The sequence below is a fragment of the Danio rerio genome, chromosome 22, assembly GCF_052040795.2.
Source record: "Danio rerio strain M-AB ecotype USA chromosome 22, GRCz13ab, whole genome shotgun sequence".
Lineage (NCBI taxonomy): Eukaryota > Metazoa > Chordata > Actinopteri > Cypriniformes > Danionidae > Danio > Danio rerio.
This window is the reverse complement of record NC_141042.1, coordinates 14,067,501-14,085,451: the sequence shown is the minus strand read 5'-3', so window position 1 is coordinate 14,085,451 and position 17,951 is coordinate 14,067,501. Positions and strand designations below refer to the sequence as shown.

The 17,951-nt window shown below is 32.7% G+C and overlaps 1 protein-coding gene across 5 annotated transcripts in view; it reads left to right on the top strand.

Moving 5' to 3' along the window:
• cntnap5b (contactin associated protein family member 5b) overlaps positions 1-17,951 on the top strand; it is a 172,237-nt gene that overhangs the window by 89,254 nt on the left and 65,032 nt on the right. For all 5 annotated transcript variants that reach the window (XM_087304085.1, XM_087304087.1, XM_087304084.1 and 2 more), the window contains 2 exons: positions 8,474-8,677; positions 16,443-16,627. In XM_087304085.1, the coding sequence (XP_087160211.1) occupies positions 8,474-8,677; positions 16,443-16,627 (389 nt within the window). The remainder of the gene's footprint in view (positions 1-8,473; positions 8,678-16,442; positions 16,628-17,951) is intronic.

Sequence of the window (17,951 nt, the reverse complement as noted above, 5' to 3'; positions counted from 1 at the left end):
AAAATGAAGTTTCCTATATTGAATGATAACTATACACAGTCAGAAATATTAGCCTCCATGAATTATTAGACCCCCTGTTTATTTTTCCCCCCAATTTCTGTTAAACACAGAGCGAAAGCTTTTTCGACACATTTCTAAATATAATAGTTTTAATAACTCATCTCTAATAACTGATCTATTTTATCTTTACCGTTATGACAGTGAATAATATATTGCTAGATATTTTTCAAGACCATTCTATACAGCTTAAAGTGAGATTTAAAAGCTTAACTAGGTTAATTAGGTACTAGTTCTGTTGACTATCGAAATAAAAGTGTCCCTAAAACGATGTTTAAAAAAGTAATAACTGCTTTTATTCCAGCTGAATTAAAACAAATAAGGCTTTCTCCAGAAGAAAAAATATTATCAGACAGGCTGTGAAAATTTCTTTGCTCTGTTAAACATAATTTGGGAAATATTTAAAAAAGAAAAAAAATTCAAAGGGGAGCTAATAGTTCTGACTTCAACTGTGTATTTCGATATAAGTTGTTAATGTATCCGGATTTAAAGGAGTGTACCCTAACAATGACTGAAGCCACAAAATTTAGAGGGTCCATGTGAAGAAGTGAGGATTCATCCCACTTCTGACACCAACTGTGACACAAACACTTCGATGACAAACTGTAATGCCGCAAAAACAAAGTTTTCCCACGCCTGATAGTGGACCCACTCTGGGATAACTTTATTGCAACGTCACAGTTCATGATCGAAGTGTTGGCATTGCAGTCCATTAAATGGCATAATATTTTCAGCTGATAAATTTTTAGTGGCTGAAACCTCGGTACATCTCAAATATCAACACACTTTTAGATTCCCATTGTTGCACATTTCTGCTGTGTGATTGGCTTTTGGATCAATATAGAGTTAAAAAGTCCAAAGCTTATCATTGTTCATTAATTCATTCCTTCTGTTTTCGACTTAGTCCCTTTATTAATCTGGGGTCGTCACTGCAGAATGAACCACCACTTAGAAATGTTATTGACATTTTATTGTGATTTAGATATAATATCGTTTATCGGCCTCACCCTAGTCTGAATGTATAAATAGCACACATGAATTCCTATTACTGAATTCTGGGATATTTAGTCGTGTCATACAAGTGCAGTCATTTGCTAAAAATATCTTTTGACATTTTTGATTATGGATGTGTGAACATGAACATGTTTGCTAACCTGAATTCCGGTGAAGAAATAAAGAAGGAAAAAAAAAACACTGAAAGGGGAGAAAACTTTGAATGATTTTTTCTTTACTTCTCCCCTGGAGTTCAGGTTAGCAGACTTGTTCATGTGCTCTTTGTGCTAACACTGAGCATCGCCACGTGAAGCCATTGTATGAGTATCGCATACTAGCGCGCGGCTAACTATAGACTTAATTACCGAGCGCTAATACACAGCCTGATTCATTCACGGCTCCTTCCGAATGTAAGAGCACACCCGCAGCTAACGCTAGCGCTAACCTCTCAGTGGTCTGACTTTGAGAAAGCACTAGCGTCTCTGTTATCAAACCCTATTACTGAAATACTGTGTGGTCAGCACCCACTTATCATGTTTGATCAACGCGGTAAACCGAGTCGCCCCCAGCGGTGTCACATTCTGCCCTATCTCACGAAATTAACGTTTAGAGAATAAACATGGCAGTGATAGGTCGCGGAGTCAAGCTTTGAATTGACAATCGGTTCAAGCTAGTGCGCAGACTGCAAACACAAAGCACCTGAGGAGAGACTGAGAGAAAGGAACGAGGATGGAGTGAGGGGGAAGAGGAGAAAAAAAAGAAGAGAAAACGAGCACTAGCAAGCCTGTGTTATAAATATTTCAAGCGCAAGGCGTGTGGCGCTGGCTACCCTTGAGGTAACCGATTGATTGTTACTCTGCTCTTTGATACTCAAGTCTAAACCAACTCAACCCGACTGCAGTAAAACAGCATTAAAGAGAACTAGCTAAAAACAGACTAGCTGAACTTTTGAAACCATAGCATGCTTGATTTTTTTTTTTTTTTTTACTTCGTTCTAACCACAACAGTGTGATTTGTGTATGTAAGATGTGCTCAAAGGATAGCGTATTGAAATCTAAAGTCAGCAGCATGTCAGTTAAAAAAAAAAAAAAAAAAAACATTGCAAATTGCTTATTGCTACTCGATTTACATTTTACGAAACAACAACATTCATATGAATGCCTGAAAATGACTAAAAAAGCTGTAGTCATGTGGACCTGGTGTGTATTTCAGAAAGCAAGGTTAATTTAACATCTGGTGAACTCTCGGTTGATTAACCCTAAACCTGCTTACTCGAGGTATGTTGATTCCAAAATCACTCCTTAAATAATTCTAAGCACAAAACACAAAAGTGCTTTTCAACAGAATGCCAAAACCATGAGTCACCATGGAAACATAAAAAAACACTTCAGCTGTTTAAAGTGTTATTGGACTTTTTTATATACCAAAACCTATCAAATAAAAATGTGCAATACACTACTGTTTAGGCCATTGTTAAATTTTGCACCAAAAATGAGCATCGCCACTATTGGTAGTTGCAATTTTTTTTGTAATTACTACCGCTAATATATATATATAAATATATATATATATATATATATATATATATATATATATATATATATATATATATATATATAATAGGTGGGCATAGATCCTTTTTTTATCTAAATTAAAGTAGCTCATTCAAATTCTGCTGAAGGCATTCAGGATATGTGTGCTACCCAAATAATGACTTAAAATAAGTCTTTGAGAATGGGTTTTTCAAGCCAGGTGGCGCATTAGACCAGGGGCTCATCTCCTGTTTCCAAAATGCATCACAAACTGCTTGAGAAACTGTTCTACTATGATAATTGGTGATGAAACTAAATGATGTTCAATAAGATTTACTTGTATTTGCTCACTGTTTATGCAAATGAAAAAAAAAAATATATATATATATATATATGTAATCAGTGAGATGAGCTACAGCTGTGTCTGTAATGTTGAATGTTCAAATTATGGTCAGCTGCTGCAGGAGTTAATGGGTGCAAAGAGTTGTGGGAGTTGTAGTTCGTTTGGAATACCGAAAGTTATCTCCAGTGTAGAAAACACAGCTGGCGATCACTACAGCTTGACTGACCATATTTTGTTCATATGCATGACGTCTCAATTTTTTGCTAAAACACATTTTTAGTATTTTTAACATTGTCAGTTGAATTCAACCATTGACAAGAAAGCAAAAGAGTGACGTCAAACGAAGGCACTATGAACTCAATCATGCATAAGACTATGAAAATAAAAGACAAAGAGGCGAACTGCACCTTTAAGATAGTGCATCCATTCTTCTTCCATTCATGCTTCTTTTTCTGTGGGATAAAGCGGAGGTCCTCAGTGGCGCAGTGGCCTTATTCATGCACTGCTGAATGCTCCTGAAAGTCAATTAGTTTTAAATCTGTCAAGCGCCTCTGCTGCTAACTGCAATTTAAGGCCGCGGCTTCGTGGTGTAAACTGTTTGCGTGTGTATGCCTGAAATGGCGAGTGTGTAGCAGGAGCATTCATACTGTAAGTGTGTCTGCGTGTCCCTGTACAGTCATTAATTCACATCCGAGCACTGCTGTGGTGATGCCACCAAGAGACCCACAAATAAAGTGAGGTCTAATTCTAAGTTTGTGGATGACTGTGTGTGTGTGTGTGTGTGTGTGTGTGTGTGTGTGTGTGTGTGTGTGTGTGTGTGTGTGTGTGTGTGTGTGTGTGTGTGCGTGTGCGCGTGCGCGTGCGCGTGCGCGTGTGTGTGTGTGTGTGTTAAAAATAGACCCAAAGACGATCTGAGATGGAAAATGTATGCCTGATTTCTTAACCATTATTATTATTTGTTTATTAATATTTATTAATGAAATTTATTACTAATATTTTTATTAAATTTGATTATTATAAATGATGATAATGGTAATAATAATTGTTGTTGTTGTTGTTATTATTATTATTATTATTATTATTATTATTATTATTAAAAATAATATTTATTAATGATATTTTAAAATTAAATGAGCTCTTTTTTTTCTTCCATATTCAGAAATTAACTGGATCAAGATTTGTTTATTCTTTTTATATTTTTTATAATAATAATAAATAATAATGGTTAATATTATGTTTATTATTGCAAATTATAAATAATACTTATTAAAATGTTTAATGTTTATATTATGAATTAATAATAATCTTCATAATATATTAAAATTAAATTATGACCCTTTTTTTCTTCCATATTCAGAAATTAACTGGATTAAGAGTTACATATTATGATTTTTATTTTATAAATATTTTGAATTTACTTATCATTAAAACAATACTAAACTTCTAAGCTGTGGCTTTAAACTCATTTCAGTTTCAGCATTTCTGATTCTTTTTCATATTTCTACATCTTTTCATTTAACAAAAAAAATAATTTATTGAACTGTAATAATCCTGAATGACTCATAAGAATGGTGGGTATGGAGTTTAACAAGTCATAGAAAGAGAGGATAGAACTTTTTTACTGTGTACAATTCTAGATAATAAATAATTCAAGCATGACGTGATTTCTGTGTGTTGTGTTTAGCGAGCCGTCTGAATGAGTTCAGATGCAGTCGACAGTTTGAACTTCATTGTTTTTGTTTTTCCCCCTCAGGAAGGATTATACAATATGCATTTACTTATTTTTTTATCCCTAAACCTGGCAGTGTTTTCTGCTTCACTTCTTTCTTTCCACTCAAGGTTATTCTTTGTGCAACTTCCATGGTGATTTACTGATTGTTGTCTCACTAAAATGATAAGATTATCATTCCATCTTGACAGGCTTTTTTTTTTTTTTTTTTTTACCCTTTTTTTTTTTTTGTAAAACATAGTAATTATTTATCCTATTTTCACTGGTCATTGTTTTGCTTTGTTTTTCTTTTTAGGTTTTTCTCTGCTTTTTGTTTTGCTTAGAAGTGTTTTGATCTGTTTCTTTTTTGCATTTGAAAGTTTGCTTTGCTTTTGTTCTCACAGTGCTTTTTGTTTTTGCCTTGCTGATTGTTTTATTAAAAATTTGATATGTTTTGACTTGATTAGGCTCTGTTTTTATTTTTCGTTTAGTTTTTTTATGTTCCTTTGGTGGTTCATTGATTATTCTTATCTCCCTTTTTTTGTTGTTGTTTTTTTTGTTTTTTGTTGTTGCTTGTTTTTCAGTTTTTTTAGTTTAGGTATTTTTTTATGTTCTTTCTATGATGATTTATTAATTGTTTTTATCCTTTAATTTTAATTTTGCTTTGGTTTTTGGTTTGTTGTTTTTGCTTTTTTGTTTTGACTATTTTGTTGTCCTGTTTGTTGTTTTTCATTTTATTTATTGTTTAGTTTTGATTGTGAGTGTTTTTTTATCTTTTTTTATTTTGCTTTGGTTTTTGGTTTGTTTTTGCTTTTGAGTTTTTTTCTTTTATTTATTTATTTATTTATTTTTTGTTTAGGTATTTTTGTGTTCTCTCCATGGTGATATCAATTGTGTTTTTTTTATCCTTTATTTTGCTTTGGTTTTTGGTTTGTTGTTTTTGCGTTCACATCCTTCACTGTAAACAATAACATGGACACAGAAATGGGAGCATTGTTTGCACTATTGTCTGTTTTATGCGCCATTGTGCAGGTAAACTGCCTTTTTTATTACAGCAGCTGCATATAGTCGCTAGAATGCGCATGCCCAGAGTGCGCAAATGGTCACGTGATATACGTTTTTGGTGGCATAGTGTGGACGGAGATATGTTCAGAAACGCTAGGTGAAATGCTAGTGTGGACGTGGATCGTTTTTGATCTAAAACGCTGTTTTCAAACTAAAACGCATTAGTGTAAACGGGGCCTCAGTCCAGATGTGTGTGTGCGCGCTGTATTTAAAGTCCTTGTTATCAATCTTTAAAAAATTCTCCAGCTGTTTGTTTGCAATCATTCAGGATAAGGAACCGGTGTGAGTTTTTGTGGTGCATGACTGGAACTTGTAGTCCATATACTGGTGGATTTGTAGTCCTTATAGCAATCCGCATGTATGCCAGCGATCTGCAAGCATATAGATTGCTGGTGATTGCGACAAGCTCACTCCCGCTTAACATATTTGTTTTGTTTTACTTTGCGTTTTTTACATTGTTTGTTGGTTGCTTTTGTTAGATTTTTTTTTTCACAATTTGCTCTGCATAAATTTTTGCTCTGCATTTCTTTTATTTTCTTAGAGTCCATTTTGGTTAATACAAGTATATTTTGTTTCACTTTTACTTTCCTCTCAAAATTGTTTTTTGTTTTGTTTTGTGTTTTTTGTTGTTTTGCTTTGCTCAGCTGTTTTGTTTTGCTTTACATTTGTTTTGCTCTGCTTACTATTGCTTTACATTTTTTTGTTTTGTTTTGCTGTTTTTCCTTTGTCGCTTTGTTTTTTTTTTTTTTTTTTTAGCTTTGCTTTTGTTTGTTTTTTGTTGTGTCTTTGCAGATTATCACAATATGCTTTGCTTAATTTGGCTTTGCTTTTTTTTTTTTTTGCTTTGGATTTGTTTAGCTTTTTCTTGTTGGTATCTTTTTGGTCAATACAAGTTTATTCAGCTTTACTTCTTTCTTTCCTCTCAAGGTTATTCTCTATGTTCCTTTCATGGGGATTTATCGATTATTGTTCTGTCTCAAAGATATAGTTCCTCATCATTTCCATCTGGATGTACACTGTGTCTCCATCAAAACACAAACTTTTCCAAAAAAAAAAAAAGAAAGAAAAGCAAACACTTTTCAGTCTGATCTCCTCACTTTCTCTAAGTCAGCCTCATTGCTCTTGCTGATGTTCCTGGACTCTGTTATTTCTATATTCAGCAGACGGCTTCCAGCTCTTTGCGCGGCTTTGCTTGTCACGGCTAGTTAGCTTCAGTCTCGCGCACTCCGATGAGGAGAGATGGAGAAAGAGAGCAAAAATGTGATGTCTGACCTCTGAGCCCGGGTCAAAATCCACATTTCTGCCTTTTACAGCCCTGGGTAGAATTTGTTCTGAAGGGCTGCTTTGAGACAGCCTTCATGTTTCTTTAGATTCTGGACACAGCTTTTAAGGAGAAGATCAGAGAGCTAAACTGACCCAAACTCATAAGATGGGTCACATTTTTTTGTGACCTTTACATGTGATGAATATGCTTGTAAATCCTAAAATATGATGTATATTGAGGCATTATTATTGATCAGTTCTTTTTTGTACTTTAGTTTTAATTTTTTTATGTTTTTGTTTTTTGTTTCTGTTTTTTTTCATTGTTGCTTTGCATTTGTTTTTCTTAGTATATTATTATTATTATTATTATTATTATTATTATTATTATTATTATTATTTATCTTTTCTTTGCAGTTTATTTAGCTTTTATGATTTTTTTTTACATTTTAATTCTAGAATATATGAATGAATTAATAAATTAATTAAATAAATAAAGTATAAAATATTATTTTTTAGCATTGCTTTGTTTTGTTTTGCTTTGGATTTGTTTTTGTTTAGTTTTTTGGATTTTGTTTAGTTTTGTTATATTGTGTTTAGTTTGCTTTGTATTTTTGGTTCACTTTGCTTTTGTTTTACTTTGCCATTTTTATTTTTTTAATTTGGTTTGTTTAGCTTTTTTATTTTATTTTATTTTTTATTTTTGTTTTTTTTTTGCAATTTTTGTTTTTTATTTTTGTTTTTGCTTGTTTTTGTTATTGATGTGTTTTGCATTATTTGTTGTTTAGAAAATATAGTTTTGTTTAGTGTTCATGTTTGCTGTTTTTTATTATTATGCGCTTACTTTGTATTTGTATTTTTTGGTTTGCTTTTTGTTTTACTTTGCTTTGATTATATTTTGCTATGCTGTTGTTTTTCTTGATTTTTGATTTTATTCGTTATGGATGTGCTTTGCATTTTATGAAAAACTGTATTGTTTAGCTTCTATGTAGTTCTGTTTTATTTACTTTTTTTTGTAGGTTAGTTTTTCTTTGTATTTTTGTTTTGCTTTTTTATTTTACTTTGCCATTTTACTTTTATTTGCTTTGTTTTAGTTTTAGTTTTTATTTTGCTATGCTGTTTTTGCTTTGTTACCTCTCTTTATTCATTGCTATTTGTTTTAATGCTTTTTTGCTTTTATTTGTTATTGATGTGCTTTGCATTATTTGTTGTTTATAAATAATGATTTGCTGTTTTGTTGTATTAATTTGTTTTGCTTAATTTGAGCTCTGTTTCTTTTTTTGCCTTTTTTTTTTTTTTTGCTTTTTAATTATTTAGCTGTTTTACTTTTATTTGCTTTTGATTGGAGTTTTGTTCTGCTTTATTGTTTTGGACTTTTTATAGTAACCTTTTATTTTAGAAAATTATATAAAAACACTTTTACTGACAATTTGTGCCTGATATTTCATTTCTTAACATCTATGAATCTTGGATTGAATTTATAACCCTTTTTTCTCTCTCTCTCTCTCTCTTCAGAGTCTGATGTGGCGGACTTCAATGGAAGGAGCTCTCTACTGTATCGGTTTAACCAGAAATCCACCAGCACGGTGAAAGACGTCATTTCATTGCGGTTTAAGAGCCAACGAGCTGACGGGGTCCTTGTGCACGGAGAGGGACAAAGGGGTGATTACATAACGCTAGAGCTGCACAAGGGCCGGCTTGCCCTGCATATCAATCTGGGTGAGTAAGAGCCCTCTATAGCCTTTTAAACTCAGAAACCAACAGCCTGACCTAAAAACATGCCCTGTGCAAGCATGTAAATGCAGTTGCTTTGGAAAAAAAATACATTTTCTTACGAGAAAACGTAAGTGTTTTACATTTTGTCAGTTTAATGGCTAATTTGTACAAATTAGAGTTCACTCGTACAAAAATGCATGATTTTAAAAAAAAGTATGCGTTGCACCCAAACCCATTCCTGAACCCAACTACTGGGTGTTGAGCAAATCATACTAAATTGTACAAATGAGATCATACCAATTCATTCGAATTAACCACTAAATCAAAAAGTTATGAATTGCCATGAGATTTCATTGGAATTTTCTGTAACAAAATGTGTTGCATTCTCAGTGTTGCCACAAGGGGCACTAAATCTATTTTTAAGGGAATCCGATGCAAATGTCAACCTCGCCATGGGAAAGAAAAAAAAACCCAAAAGGAAACGGTTTCTTAGTTTTTGGCGTAAGCAAGTATTTCACAGTACTTTAGAAATATTTAAAAATGTATCTGTCAATGTTTTCAAACTAAAAATTTAATTTACCAAAGTCAACCAAGTGTCAATTTCACATCTGTTACATCCATAACGGAGAGATGTAACATCCATAACGAAATATTTTTCCTCATGAATGCAAAAATATTAAATTAAATCCGTCATGGTTGTTCTATAGTGAGCCAACACTTGTCTTTTTGATTAGCATGATTTCTTGTGGATTGTGCAGTTTAATTCACAGAATTTTCACAAGACATGTTGTATACTGCAAACTTGCATACTTTTTACGTCACATCAATATAACGCATGTTTATTTCCCACATTTAAAGTACAAACCATGTTTACAGATTTATATTTTTCTGGTATCATAACTCTGGGATGATTTGTCCTGAAAGATATAATCAGATATTTCAATATAAGATTTACATAGATGTTTTATGTGAATTTATGTTAAGTTTTTACTGCAAAAGTCACACCCATAACACTGGAATTGCTCTTTTCTATTGTTTACACTTTGTTTTGAACTTTTTTATTTGTTGAACTTATATTTTGTTTATTTTTATTTATTTTTTTAAATTATATGATAATCAGTAGTGCATCTCTTTTAATTTAGTGAATCATTTTTAAACTGTCATTTATTTGTTATAAATGTGTTGTAACTTGCACTACAGTGTGAGATTAGAACATTTATTAAAATGTGTGCGTGTGCGTCTGTTTAAGCTCACCATGGCTGCTTTTACATTATCAAAACAAATGTAAAATTGTGACATTGTAACAATTTCAAAAACTGTTTTATTATGAAATGTAGTTTACAATTTAAATAATTTTAAATGGGATATCTGCTATTAAGGAAACTATTATTATTATTGTTTGTGTTGTTGTTGTTGTTGTTGGTTTTTTTGTGGAAATTCCGATAAAATACTATTAAAAAGAACAGTATCATTAAAAATATATATACTTTTATTCATTAATGACTTATTAAATAAAGTTTTATTGTCGGGGTTGGTGAGGGGAAAGGAAAAAGGAGTGAGGACTCAAATTCAGAGAAATGGGAATTTATTAAATAATAAAAATAAAATAAAATGCTAAATAAACTATCCCAAGGGGGAAACATTGTCAAAACACACAAACAAACTTTTCTGGGCTGGCTGTTAAGGAACAGGGCTGGACAGACAGGACAAGGCTTCAAACGACGACAAGTGATGACATGTGATGACGAACTGACACAGGAAAGCAGACATGAGGGGTTTATAAGCTGTAGAAAATTAACACACAAATAGATGAACTAATAATGGGTTAACAAGGAGGGTGGGACTAGATCAAAGACTGAAGAGCACATGACACAAAGAGACAACACAAGCCATGCGCTCACATAAAACAAGACTAGAACACGCAGCCAATGATATAACTCATTATAACCACGTGTTCATGACAACACAAGCACACAATGCATGTAAACACGCACCATGTGCTAAACACAACACCAACAGAAGACTGAACACAAGACACGAGTACACGATGAATAAAAACACTCACCGTGCACTCACACACGCAGCGTGCATGTTTCATCCCAGCGCCGAACGAAACCGAAACCAACTAGACTAAGACACTGGGAATGAAACACCACGCTGCAGTCAGACAAACATGAACATCCGGACGGGAGCACGCACTTGCAAACACGCAAAGACCTCACCCACCCGCATCAAGCGGGGGCGTGCACGGTCCATGCGCGTTCACAAATGGCGCTCATACAGAGACACAAACAATGACAAAACAAGTGCTCGACCCAAGAAAACTCGAGCCTAGCACAACAGGACAGGAGTAGACAGAGCTAGTGTCCGGACTCTGCCACCAAAACAAGAACTTACAAGACCAGAGTGGCAGAACCCTGACATTTATAAACTACTTTCTAGAAGATGGTTTGATTCATCGTGGCTGGTCTTGCAATAATAATCATTGCTAGCCCAGTCAGATTAATTCTAGCCTCCAATAAATAAACCCATCATCCTACCTTCCTTATCTTTGTTTTGAAAAATCCCCCCACTCAATCCTCCCATCCACCTTGAACCCCCTGTCATGCTAAATATGAAGGAATAACACGCTTCAACATTGATATTTACAAAAATTATTCAAAAAAACAGTTTCCCAGTACTGGGTTGCGGCTGGAATGGCATCCGCTGTGTAGAACAGTCTGGATAAGTTGGCAGTTGATTCCGCTGTGGCAACCTCTGATAAATAAAAGGACTAAGCTAAAGGAAAATTAATGAATTAGTTAAAAAAAACATGAATACCAGTAATAATCAATCGTTTTAGAACATCAAATCAGCATAATATAAGGACTTTCTGAAAGATCATCTGGAATCTGGAGAAATTATAATGAAAATAAATGAGAATTTAAACTACATTCAAAAACAAAACTGCTCTCTTTTTTTACAGTTTATACTGTATTTGTTTAGGCAAATCTTACTAATCTCGAACTTTTGACCAGCACCGTACAGTACAAAATACAAAATATCTGATATAAAATAACTCCAATTCAAAACACTCCCAAAACTATGAGCTTTTCGCAACTGCTTTTCAGCGGCGTCGTTTAGATTATTCCACATCTTTATATTTGCAGAGCTCCTCTATCATTACGACAAGCTAAAGTGTTCGCTAGACACAATCCTAGCATCTTAGCATAATCACATGAGAGGCGGTTTTGAAACAAAGATTTGATTAAGAGGCCAAATCTGTGGCGTAATCACATATAAGTGTATGGAGCTGTCAAAAAAAGAGCGGCCTAATGTAGAGTCCCGGAGCTTTTCTCAGCCTCCTGTTTCAATTAGCATCAGCAGTCGGATGGAATAAGTTGTACGTTATGATAAGAGCCACGGCGAGCGCTGATTGCTAAGTATAACCCAGATGATATTATGTTGATGCTGTTTATCAGGACAATGTTCTTTTTTTTCCCTTTTTTTTTCTTCTGGTTGCATTTGCATTCGCCCTTCATCTGAAAGCCACAAGAAGCTCTCCAAACTAATTTCCAATGCTGGGTTTTTTTGTCACCTTTATGGGTAGAGGAAAACAAAATACATCTGTTCAGTTCTTCACTTCAAAATTGTGGCTTATAGTTTGTGTTTTAAGGATTATTAACTGTTATTGTTTTATGTAAAGGTAAATAAAGTCTTACTGATCTTTCTTTATTTATTTTTTGGCAACATATTTAAATGGTTTAATACATAATCACGAGCTATGCATATAAAGCCCACCACCCACCCCACATCACTCTTACTTCTGAAAGTAATAGTAATCAATATATATATATATATAAATAATGTCACAATGCAATGAAACCAGTTATTTTATTTAGTAACTTGTAGTAATGTTTTTGTATTTTGTGATGAAATAAAAGCTATTTATTTGTTTGTGTTTGTATTATTTTGTTTGTTTGTTTGTTTGTTTGTTTGTTTGTTTGTTTGTTTGTTTGTTTGTTTGTTTGTTTGTTTGTTTGTTTTTTATATTTGTATTTTTCCAAAATGTATTTAAAAAAAATATTTATTTATTGAAACTATTTATAAAATTATGTGTTTGTTTGTTTGTTCATGTAGCCTATTTTTTTATTTCTTTTTATTTTTCAAATGTATTTATTTATTCATTTATTTGTTTGTTTCTTTGTTTGTATTTGTTTATTTTTTTCACAAATATTTTAAAATAATTATTTGTTTGTTTGTATTTACTTATTTGTTTGTTTATTTGTATATTTGTTTGTATTTATTTCCAAAATTATTTAAAAAAATATATTTATTGAAACTATTTATTTACTTAAATTATTTCTTCATTTATTTGTTTGTTCATGTATTTTTTTATTTTTTCTTTCTTTTATTTTATTTTATTTTGTTAATTTTTTTATTTACTTGTTTAATGTATTTGTTTGTTTGTTTATTCATGAATGTGTTTGTTTTTCCCAAAATATTTTAAAATAAACATTAATTAATTCATTCATTCTTTTAAAGTGATGCTTTAACAGAACAAGGATATCTTCTGCAGGAAAGTCTGTTCGTTTGGTTTGGGTTTGATAAAGTATTAACTGCTGGTCAATATTGTCTAACTAATAATGTTTAATAATAACATAATTCAAATTGAACCTACTCTTTGCAACCTTTTTTGTTTTTACATTACCACTCTTATATCTAAAATTGGATGCTTTCCTTTTTTTTTTTTTTTTTTTTGAGGATCATAATTTTTTTACATCTTTCTTTTGATTTTGGTGGTGAAATACGAGCTGAACATGTTCCTGACAGGCTTCTTTCACTTTGTGGAGATGTGCGGTTCTCTCTGTTCTTTTATCATCGCGACGACAGGTTTCTTTCCAGGAAGTTCAGAAGGATCAAACAGAGGAGACGGCACACGGCACACCTTTCCCAAGCTATTTATGGCTGCTTTTAAAGATGCGTGCTGAAAAGAAGACTGTTTGATAATATTCTTTATAAGGTTGCCCAGTATAAAAAACACTTTAAATTTAGCAACTGATCAAAAGTTCCAACAGCAATGTAGATACTGTTTCATTTGGTAGCATGATTGAAACAAAACAAAAAAGGATTGAATGTACTCCTGTTTCTGTGTTGTTTGTAAGATTAAAAATAGTGCTGGGCAAAGATTAATCACATGCAAAATAAACGTTTGTTTTGACATAATATTTGTGTGTTTATTTTATATATTTCTTATGTATATGTGAAACACACACGCAAATAAACAATTTTGTTGCATAGATATTTAAATTAATATATAATGCATCCCTGTGTGTATTCATTTATACATAATACATATACAAAATATAGACAAATATATTATGTCAAAACAAACTTTTATTTTGTATGGGATTAATTGCCATTATTTTTTGCCCAGCACAAACTAAAAATAATACTAGAAAAAATGCCCTAATATTTTATGAAAATGTGTGGATTGTGGAAGTGTATGGATAGATAAGTGAGTGATGGAGAAGTTACTGAAGGATGGATATAGATTATCTGTATGGGTGGATGAATGAGTGACTTATTGATACATGGATGAGTGTATGAACGAGTGAATGATTGGATGGATGAGTTAAAGAGAGTGAGGATGTATGGAGGGATGGATGTATATACATTATATGTATGGAAGGATGAATGCATTACTTGAATGGATGAGTGTATGAACCAGTGAGTGATTGGATGGATGAGTTAAAGAGAGTGAGGATGTAGGGAGGAATGGATGGTATACATTATCTGTATGGAAGGATGCATGTGTTAATTATTGATGAATGGATGAGTGTATGAATGAGTGAGTGATTGGGTGGATAAGTTAAAGAGAGTTAGGATTTATGGAGGGATGGATGGATATTCATTATCTGTATGGGTGGATGGATGAGTGCATGAACGAGTGAGGATTGGATGAGTGCATGAACATGTGAGGGATTGGATGAGTTAAAGAGAGTGAGAATGGGTGGATGTATGAGCAAGTAAGTGGGTGAGTGATAGATGGATGAATAAGTCGAGGTTTGAGTAAGTGGGTGAGAGATGTATGGATAAGTTAAAGGTTGAGTGAGTGGGTGAGCGATTGTATGGATGATTAAGTTGAGGGGTGAGGGAGGTAGTGAGTGGATGGGTGAGAGATGAGTGGGTGAACGATGGATTGATGCATAAGTTGAGTATGTGAATGTATGGATGAGAGACTAATGATTGAGTAAATGAGTGATGGATGGATTAATAGATGAAAAAGTAAACAGTGAGTGAGTGAGGGATGTATGAGTGAGTAAGTGGGTGAGTGATTGATGGATGAATAAGTTGAAGGTTGAGTGGGTGTGTGATGGATGAATAAGTTAAAGTTGAGTGAGTGAGTAATGGATGGATGAATAAGTTGAAGGTTGAGTGAGTGGATGAGTGATGGATGGATGAATAAGTTAAAGTTGAGTGAGTGAGTGAGTAATGGATGGATGAATGAATTAAAGTTGAATGAGTGGGTGATTGATGGATGGATGAATAAATTGAAGGTTGAGTGAGTGGATGAGTGATGGATGGATGAGTAAGTTAAAGGTTGAGTGAGAGGGTGAGTGATGATGGATGAATAAGTTAAAGTTGGGTGAGTGACTGAGGATGAATAAGTTGAGAGGTGAGTGGGTGAGTGATGGATGGATGAATAAGTTGAGAGGTAGGTAAGTGAGTGGGTGAGAGATACGTGAATCATTGAGTGAATAATGGATTGATGTACAAGTTAAAGTTTAAGTGAGTGGGTGAGTGGTTGATCGAAGAAGAATAAGCTGAAGGTTGAGTGAATGAGTGGATGGATTAGAGATGACTATGTAAGTGAGTGAATGATGGATTGAGGCATAAGTTAAAGGTTGGGTAAGTAAATGGATGAATAAGAGAATGAAGAATGAGTAAGTGAATGAGTGATTAGATAAATGGATGAAAGGTTAAAGGCTGAATGAGTGGATGTATGAATGAATGAGTCTGAGTGAGTGATGGATGTATGGATAAATAAGTTTAAGGTTGAATTAATGAATTAATGAATGAATGGGTGTGTGGTTGATGGATGGATGGATGAATAAGATTAGGGTTAAGTTATTGGTTGAGTGAGTCAGTGAGTGAGTGATGGATGAGTGAGTAAGTGATAGATGCATAAAATAAAGGTCGAGTGAGTGTATAGATGAGTGAGTGAGTGATGGATGAATAAGTTTAAGGTTGAGTGAGTGAGTGAGTGGATAGATGAGTATATGAATAGATTATTAGATTGAGTGAGAGATAGATGAATGAGTGAGGTAATGGAGTGAGAAAATGGATGATTGATGCTTGCGTAAGTTTTTGAATAAGCTGAACGGTTACTGTATAGATGGATTGATGAATAGCCCTTTGGTAAGTAAGTGGATGGTGATGGAGTGAGTGAATGGATGAGTGAAGGTAGAGTGTGAAGTAGTGAGTAAGCATATGTAAATATTATTAGATTAGAAATAGGTGAGTGATTAAATAAGCATACAGATGGGTAATTGGATTGGGTTCTTGTTTTATAAATAGATTTACTAAGGTAATAGATGAATGAATGAGGGGATAATTGTGTGAGGATTTTAAAGTAATATATTACTGGCCTAAACATAAACACTGACCAATTCAAAATATGAACACGCAGACGAACAGGGACTGCAGTAAAGCTGTTCTAAGAGGAATACTGGTGATTGAAATGCTCAAACTGAATTCTTTTCTCTGATTGTGTTTTTGTCTGAAGACGATGCTAAGACGCACCCAAGCAGCGGCCATGTGTCAGTGTTTCTGGGCGGTCTTCTGGATGACCAGCACTGGCACTCCGTCCTGATTGAGCGATTTAACAAACAGATCAACTTCACTGTGGACAGACTGACCAAACACGTCAGGACGGGTGGACTGGACGATTCTCTGGAGGTCGATTATGAGGTGAGAATGTTCTTAATTACTTGTCTTGCTCTAGTTTGTTTGGTTTGCATATGAAATTGAGTTCTTTTGTTTTTTATTATTGAGTTTTATTAAGGACATTTAAAATGAATGTTTTTAGAAGATAATTATGTCTTTTAAATATAAAATATGACTAAAACTTGTGATGGATTAAAGATTTTTTTTTCGGCCAGTGAAATGCTACATTTAGTTTATAATAAATTGTGCATATTTTATTAATATTTACTTGAAACAAAGCCTTGGTAAATAGTTTAATCATTTACAATTTTTCAATAGAAAAATGTAATTACATTTTTATTCACTTTGCAAACTCTTTTGTTTGTTTGTTTGTTTGCAATAATGGAAATAAATGTTAGTGTTTTTTAACAGTTTTTTGTATACATAGATTTTTCATTTTATTTGATTGATTTATTGATTGATTGATTGATTGATCTAAAACATGTATACATTTAGACATATCAAGAAAAAACTAGCTTGATTTTAAATCTGAAGATGTAGTCTCAATAATTCTTCATCCCTTTACCTATAAAATGGCTACAAGAATACATGTTTAGTAAATAGAATGTACTACATATTTTAGAGATAATAAATGTAATAATGCATTGGCTAAACTGATTGACAGCAAATTAATTTCATAATAATTATCATCATTATATATATATATATATATATATATATATATATATATATATATATATATATATATATATATATATATATATATATATATATATATATATATATATATTATTTTTTTTTTATTATTTTTTTTTAAATAAGATGAAGCAGTACAAGAGCAAGTACTTACTCGCATACATTACTTTTTTTACTCAAAGTTCATAAAATTTTGCATATTTCCTATAGGTCTGTATAAAATATGTCGGTGACACTTTACTTTAGGTCACAGTTCATGCTACTGACTTATTACCTGCCGATTATTTAGCTATCAACTGTTCATTAGTAGGTATAAATCCTAATCCTATATAAGCTAAATAGTAGTTTATTAAGCTAGTAGTGTTAGTTAACCCTTTCACACATGAATTTTAAATACTCCAGTTGACCCTCCTGCATTAGTTTTTTTTTTTTTTTTTTTTTCTTTGTGACCCCTAAAGTTCTAAGTTCATCATGTGACCCACAAGCACCGGTGATCTATGTATATATTGTTTTTTGTTTCTTTTTGTAAATTTTGACAAATATTCTAATTATATTGTGACATTTCCGACACTGATTCTCAAATGTGATAAAACATAAATTTTGTCTTTTAAACAGCTTAATAACAGTCGTATTATTTGTTACATGATGGCTA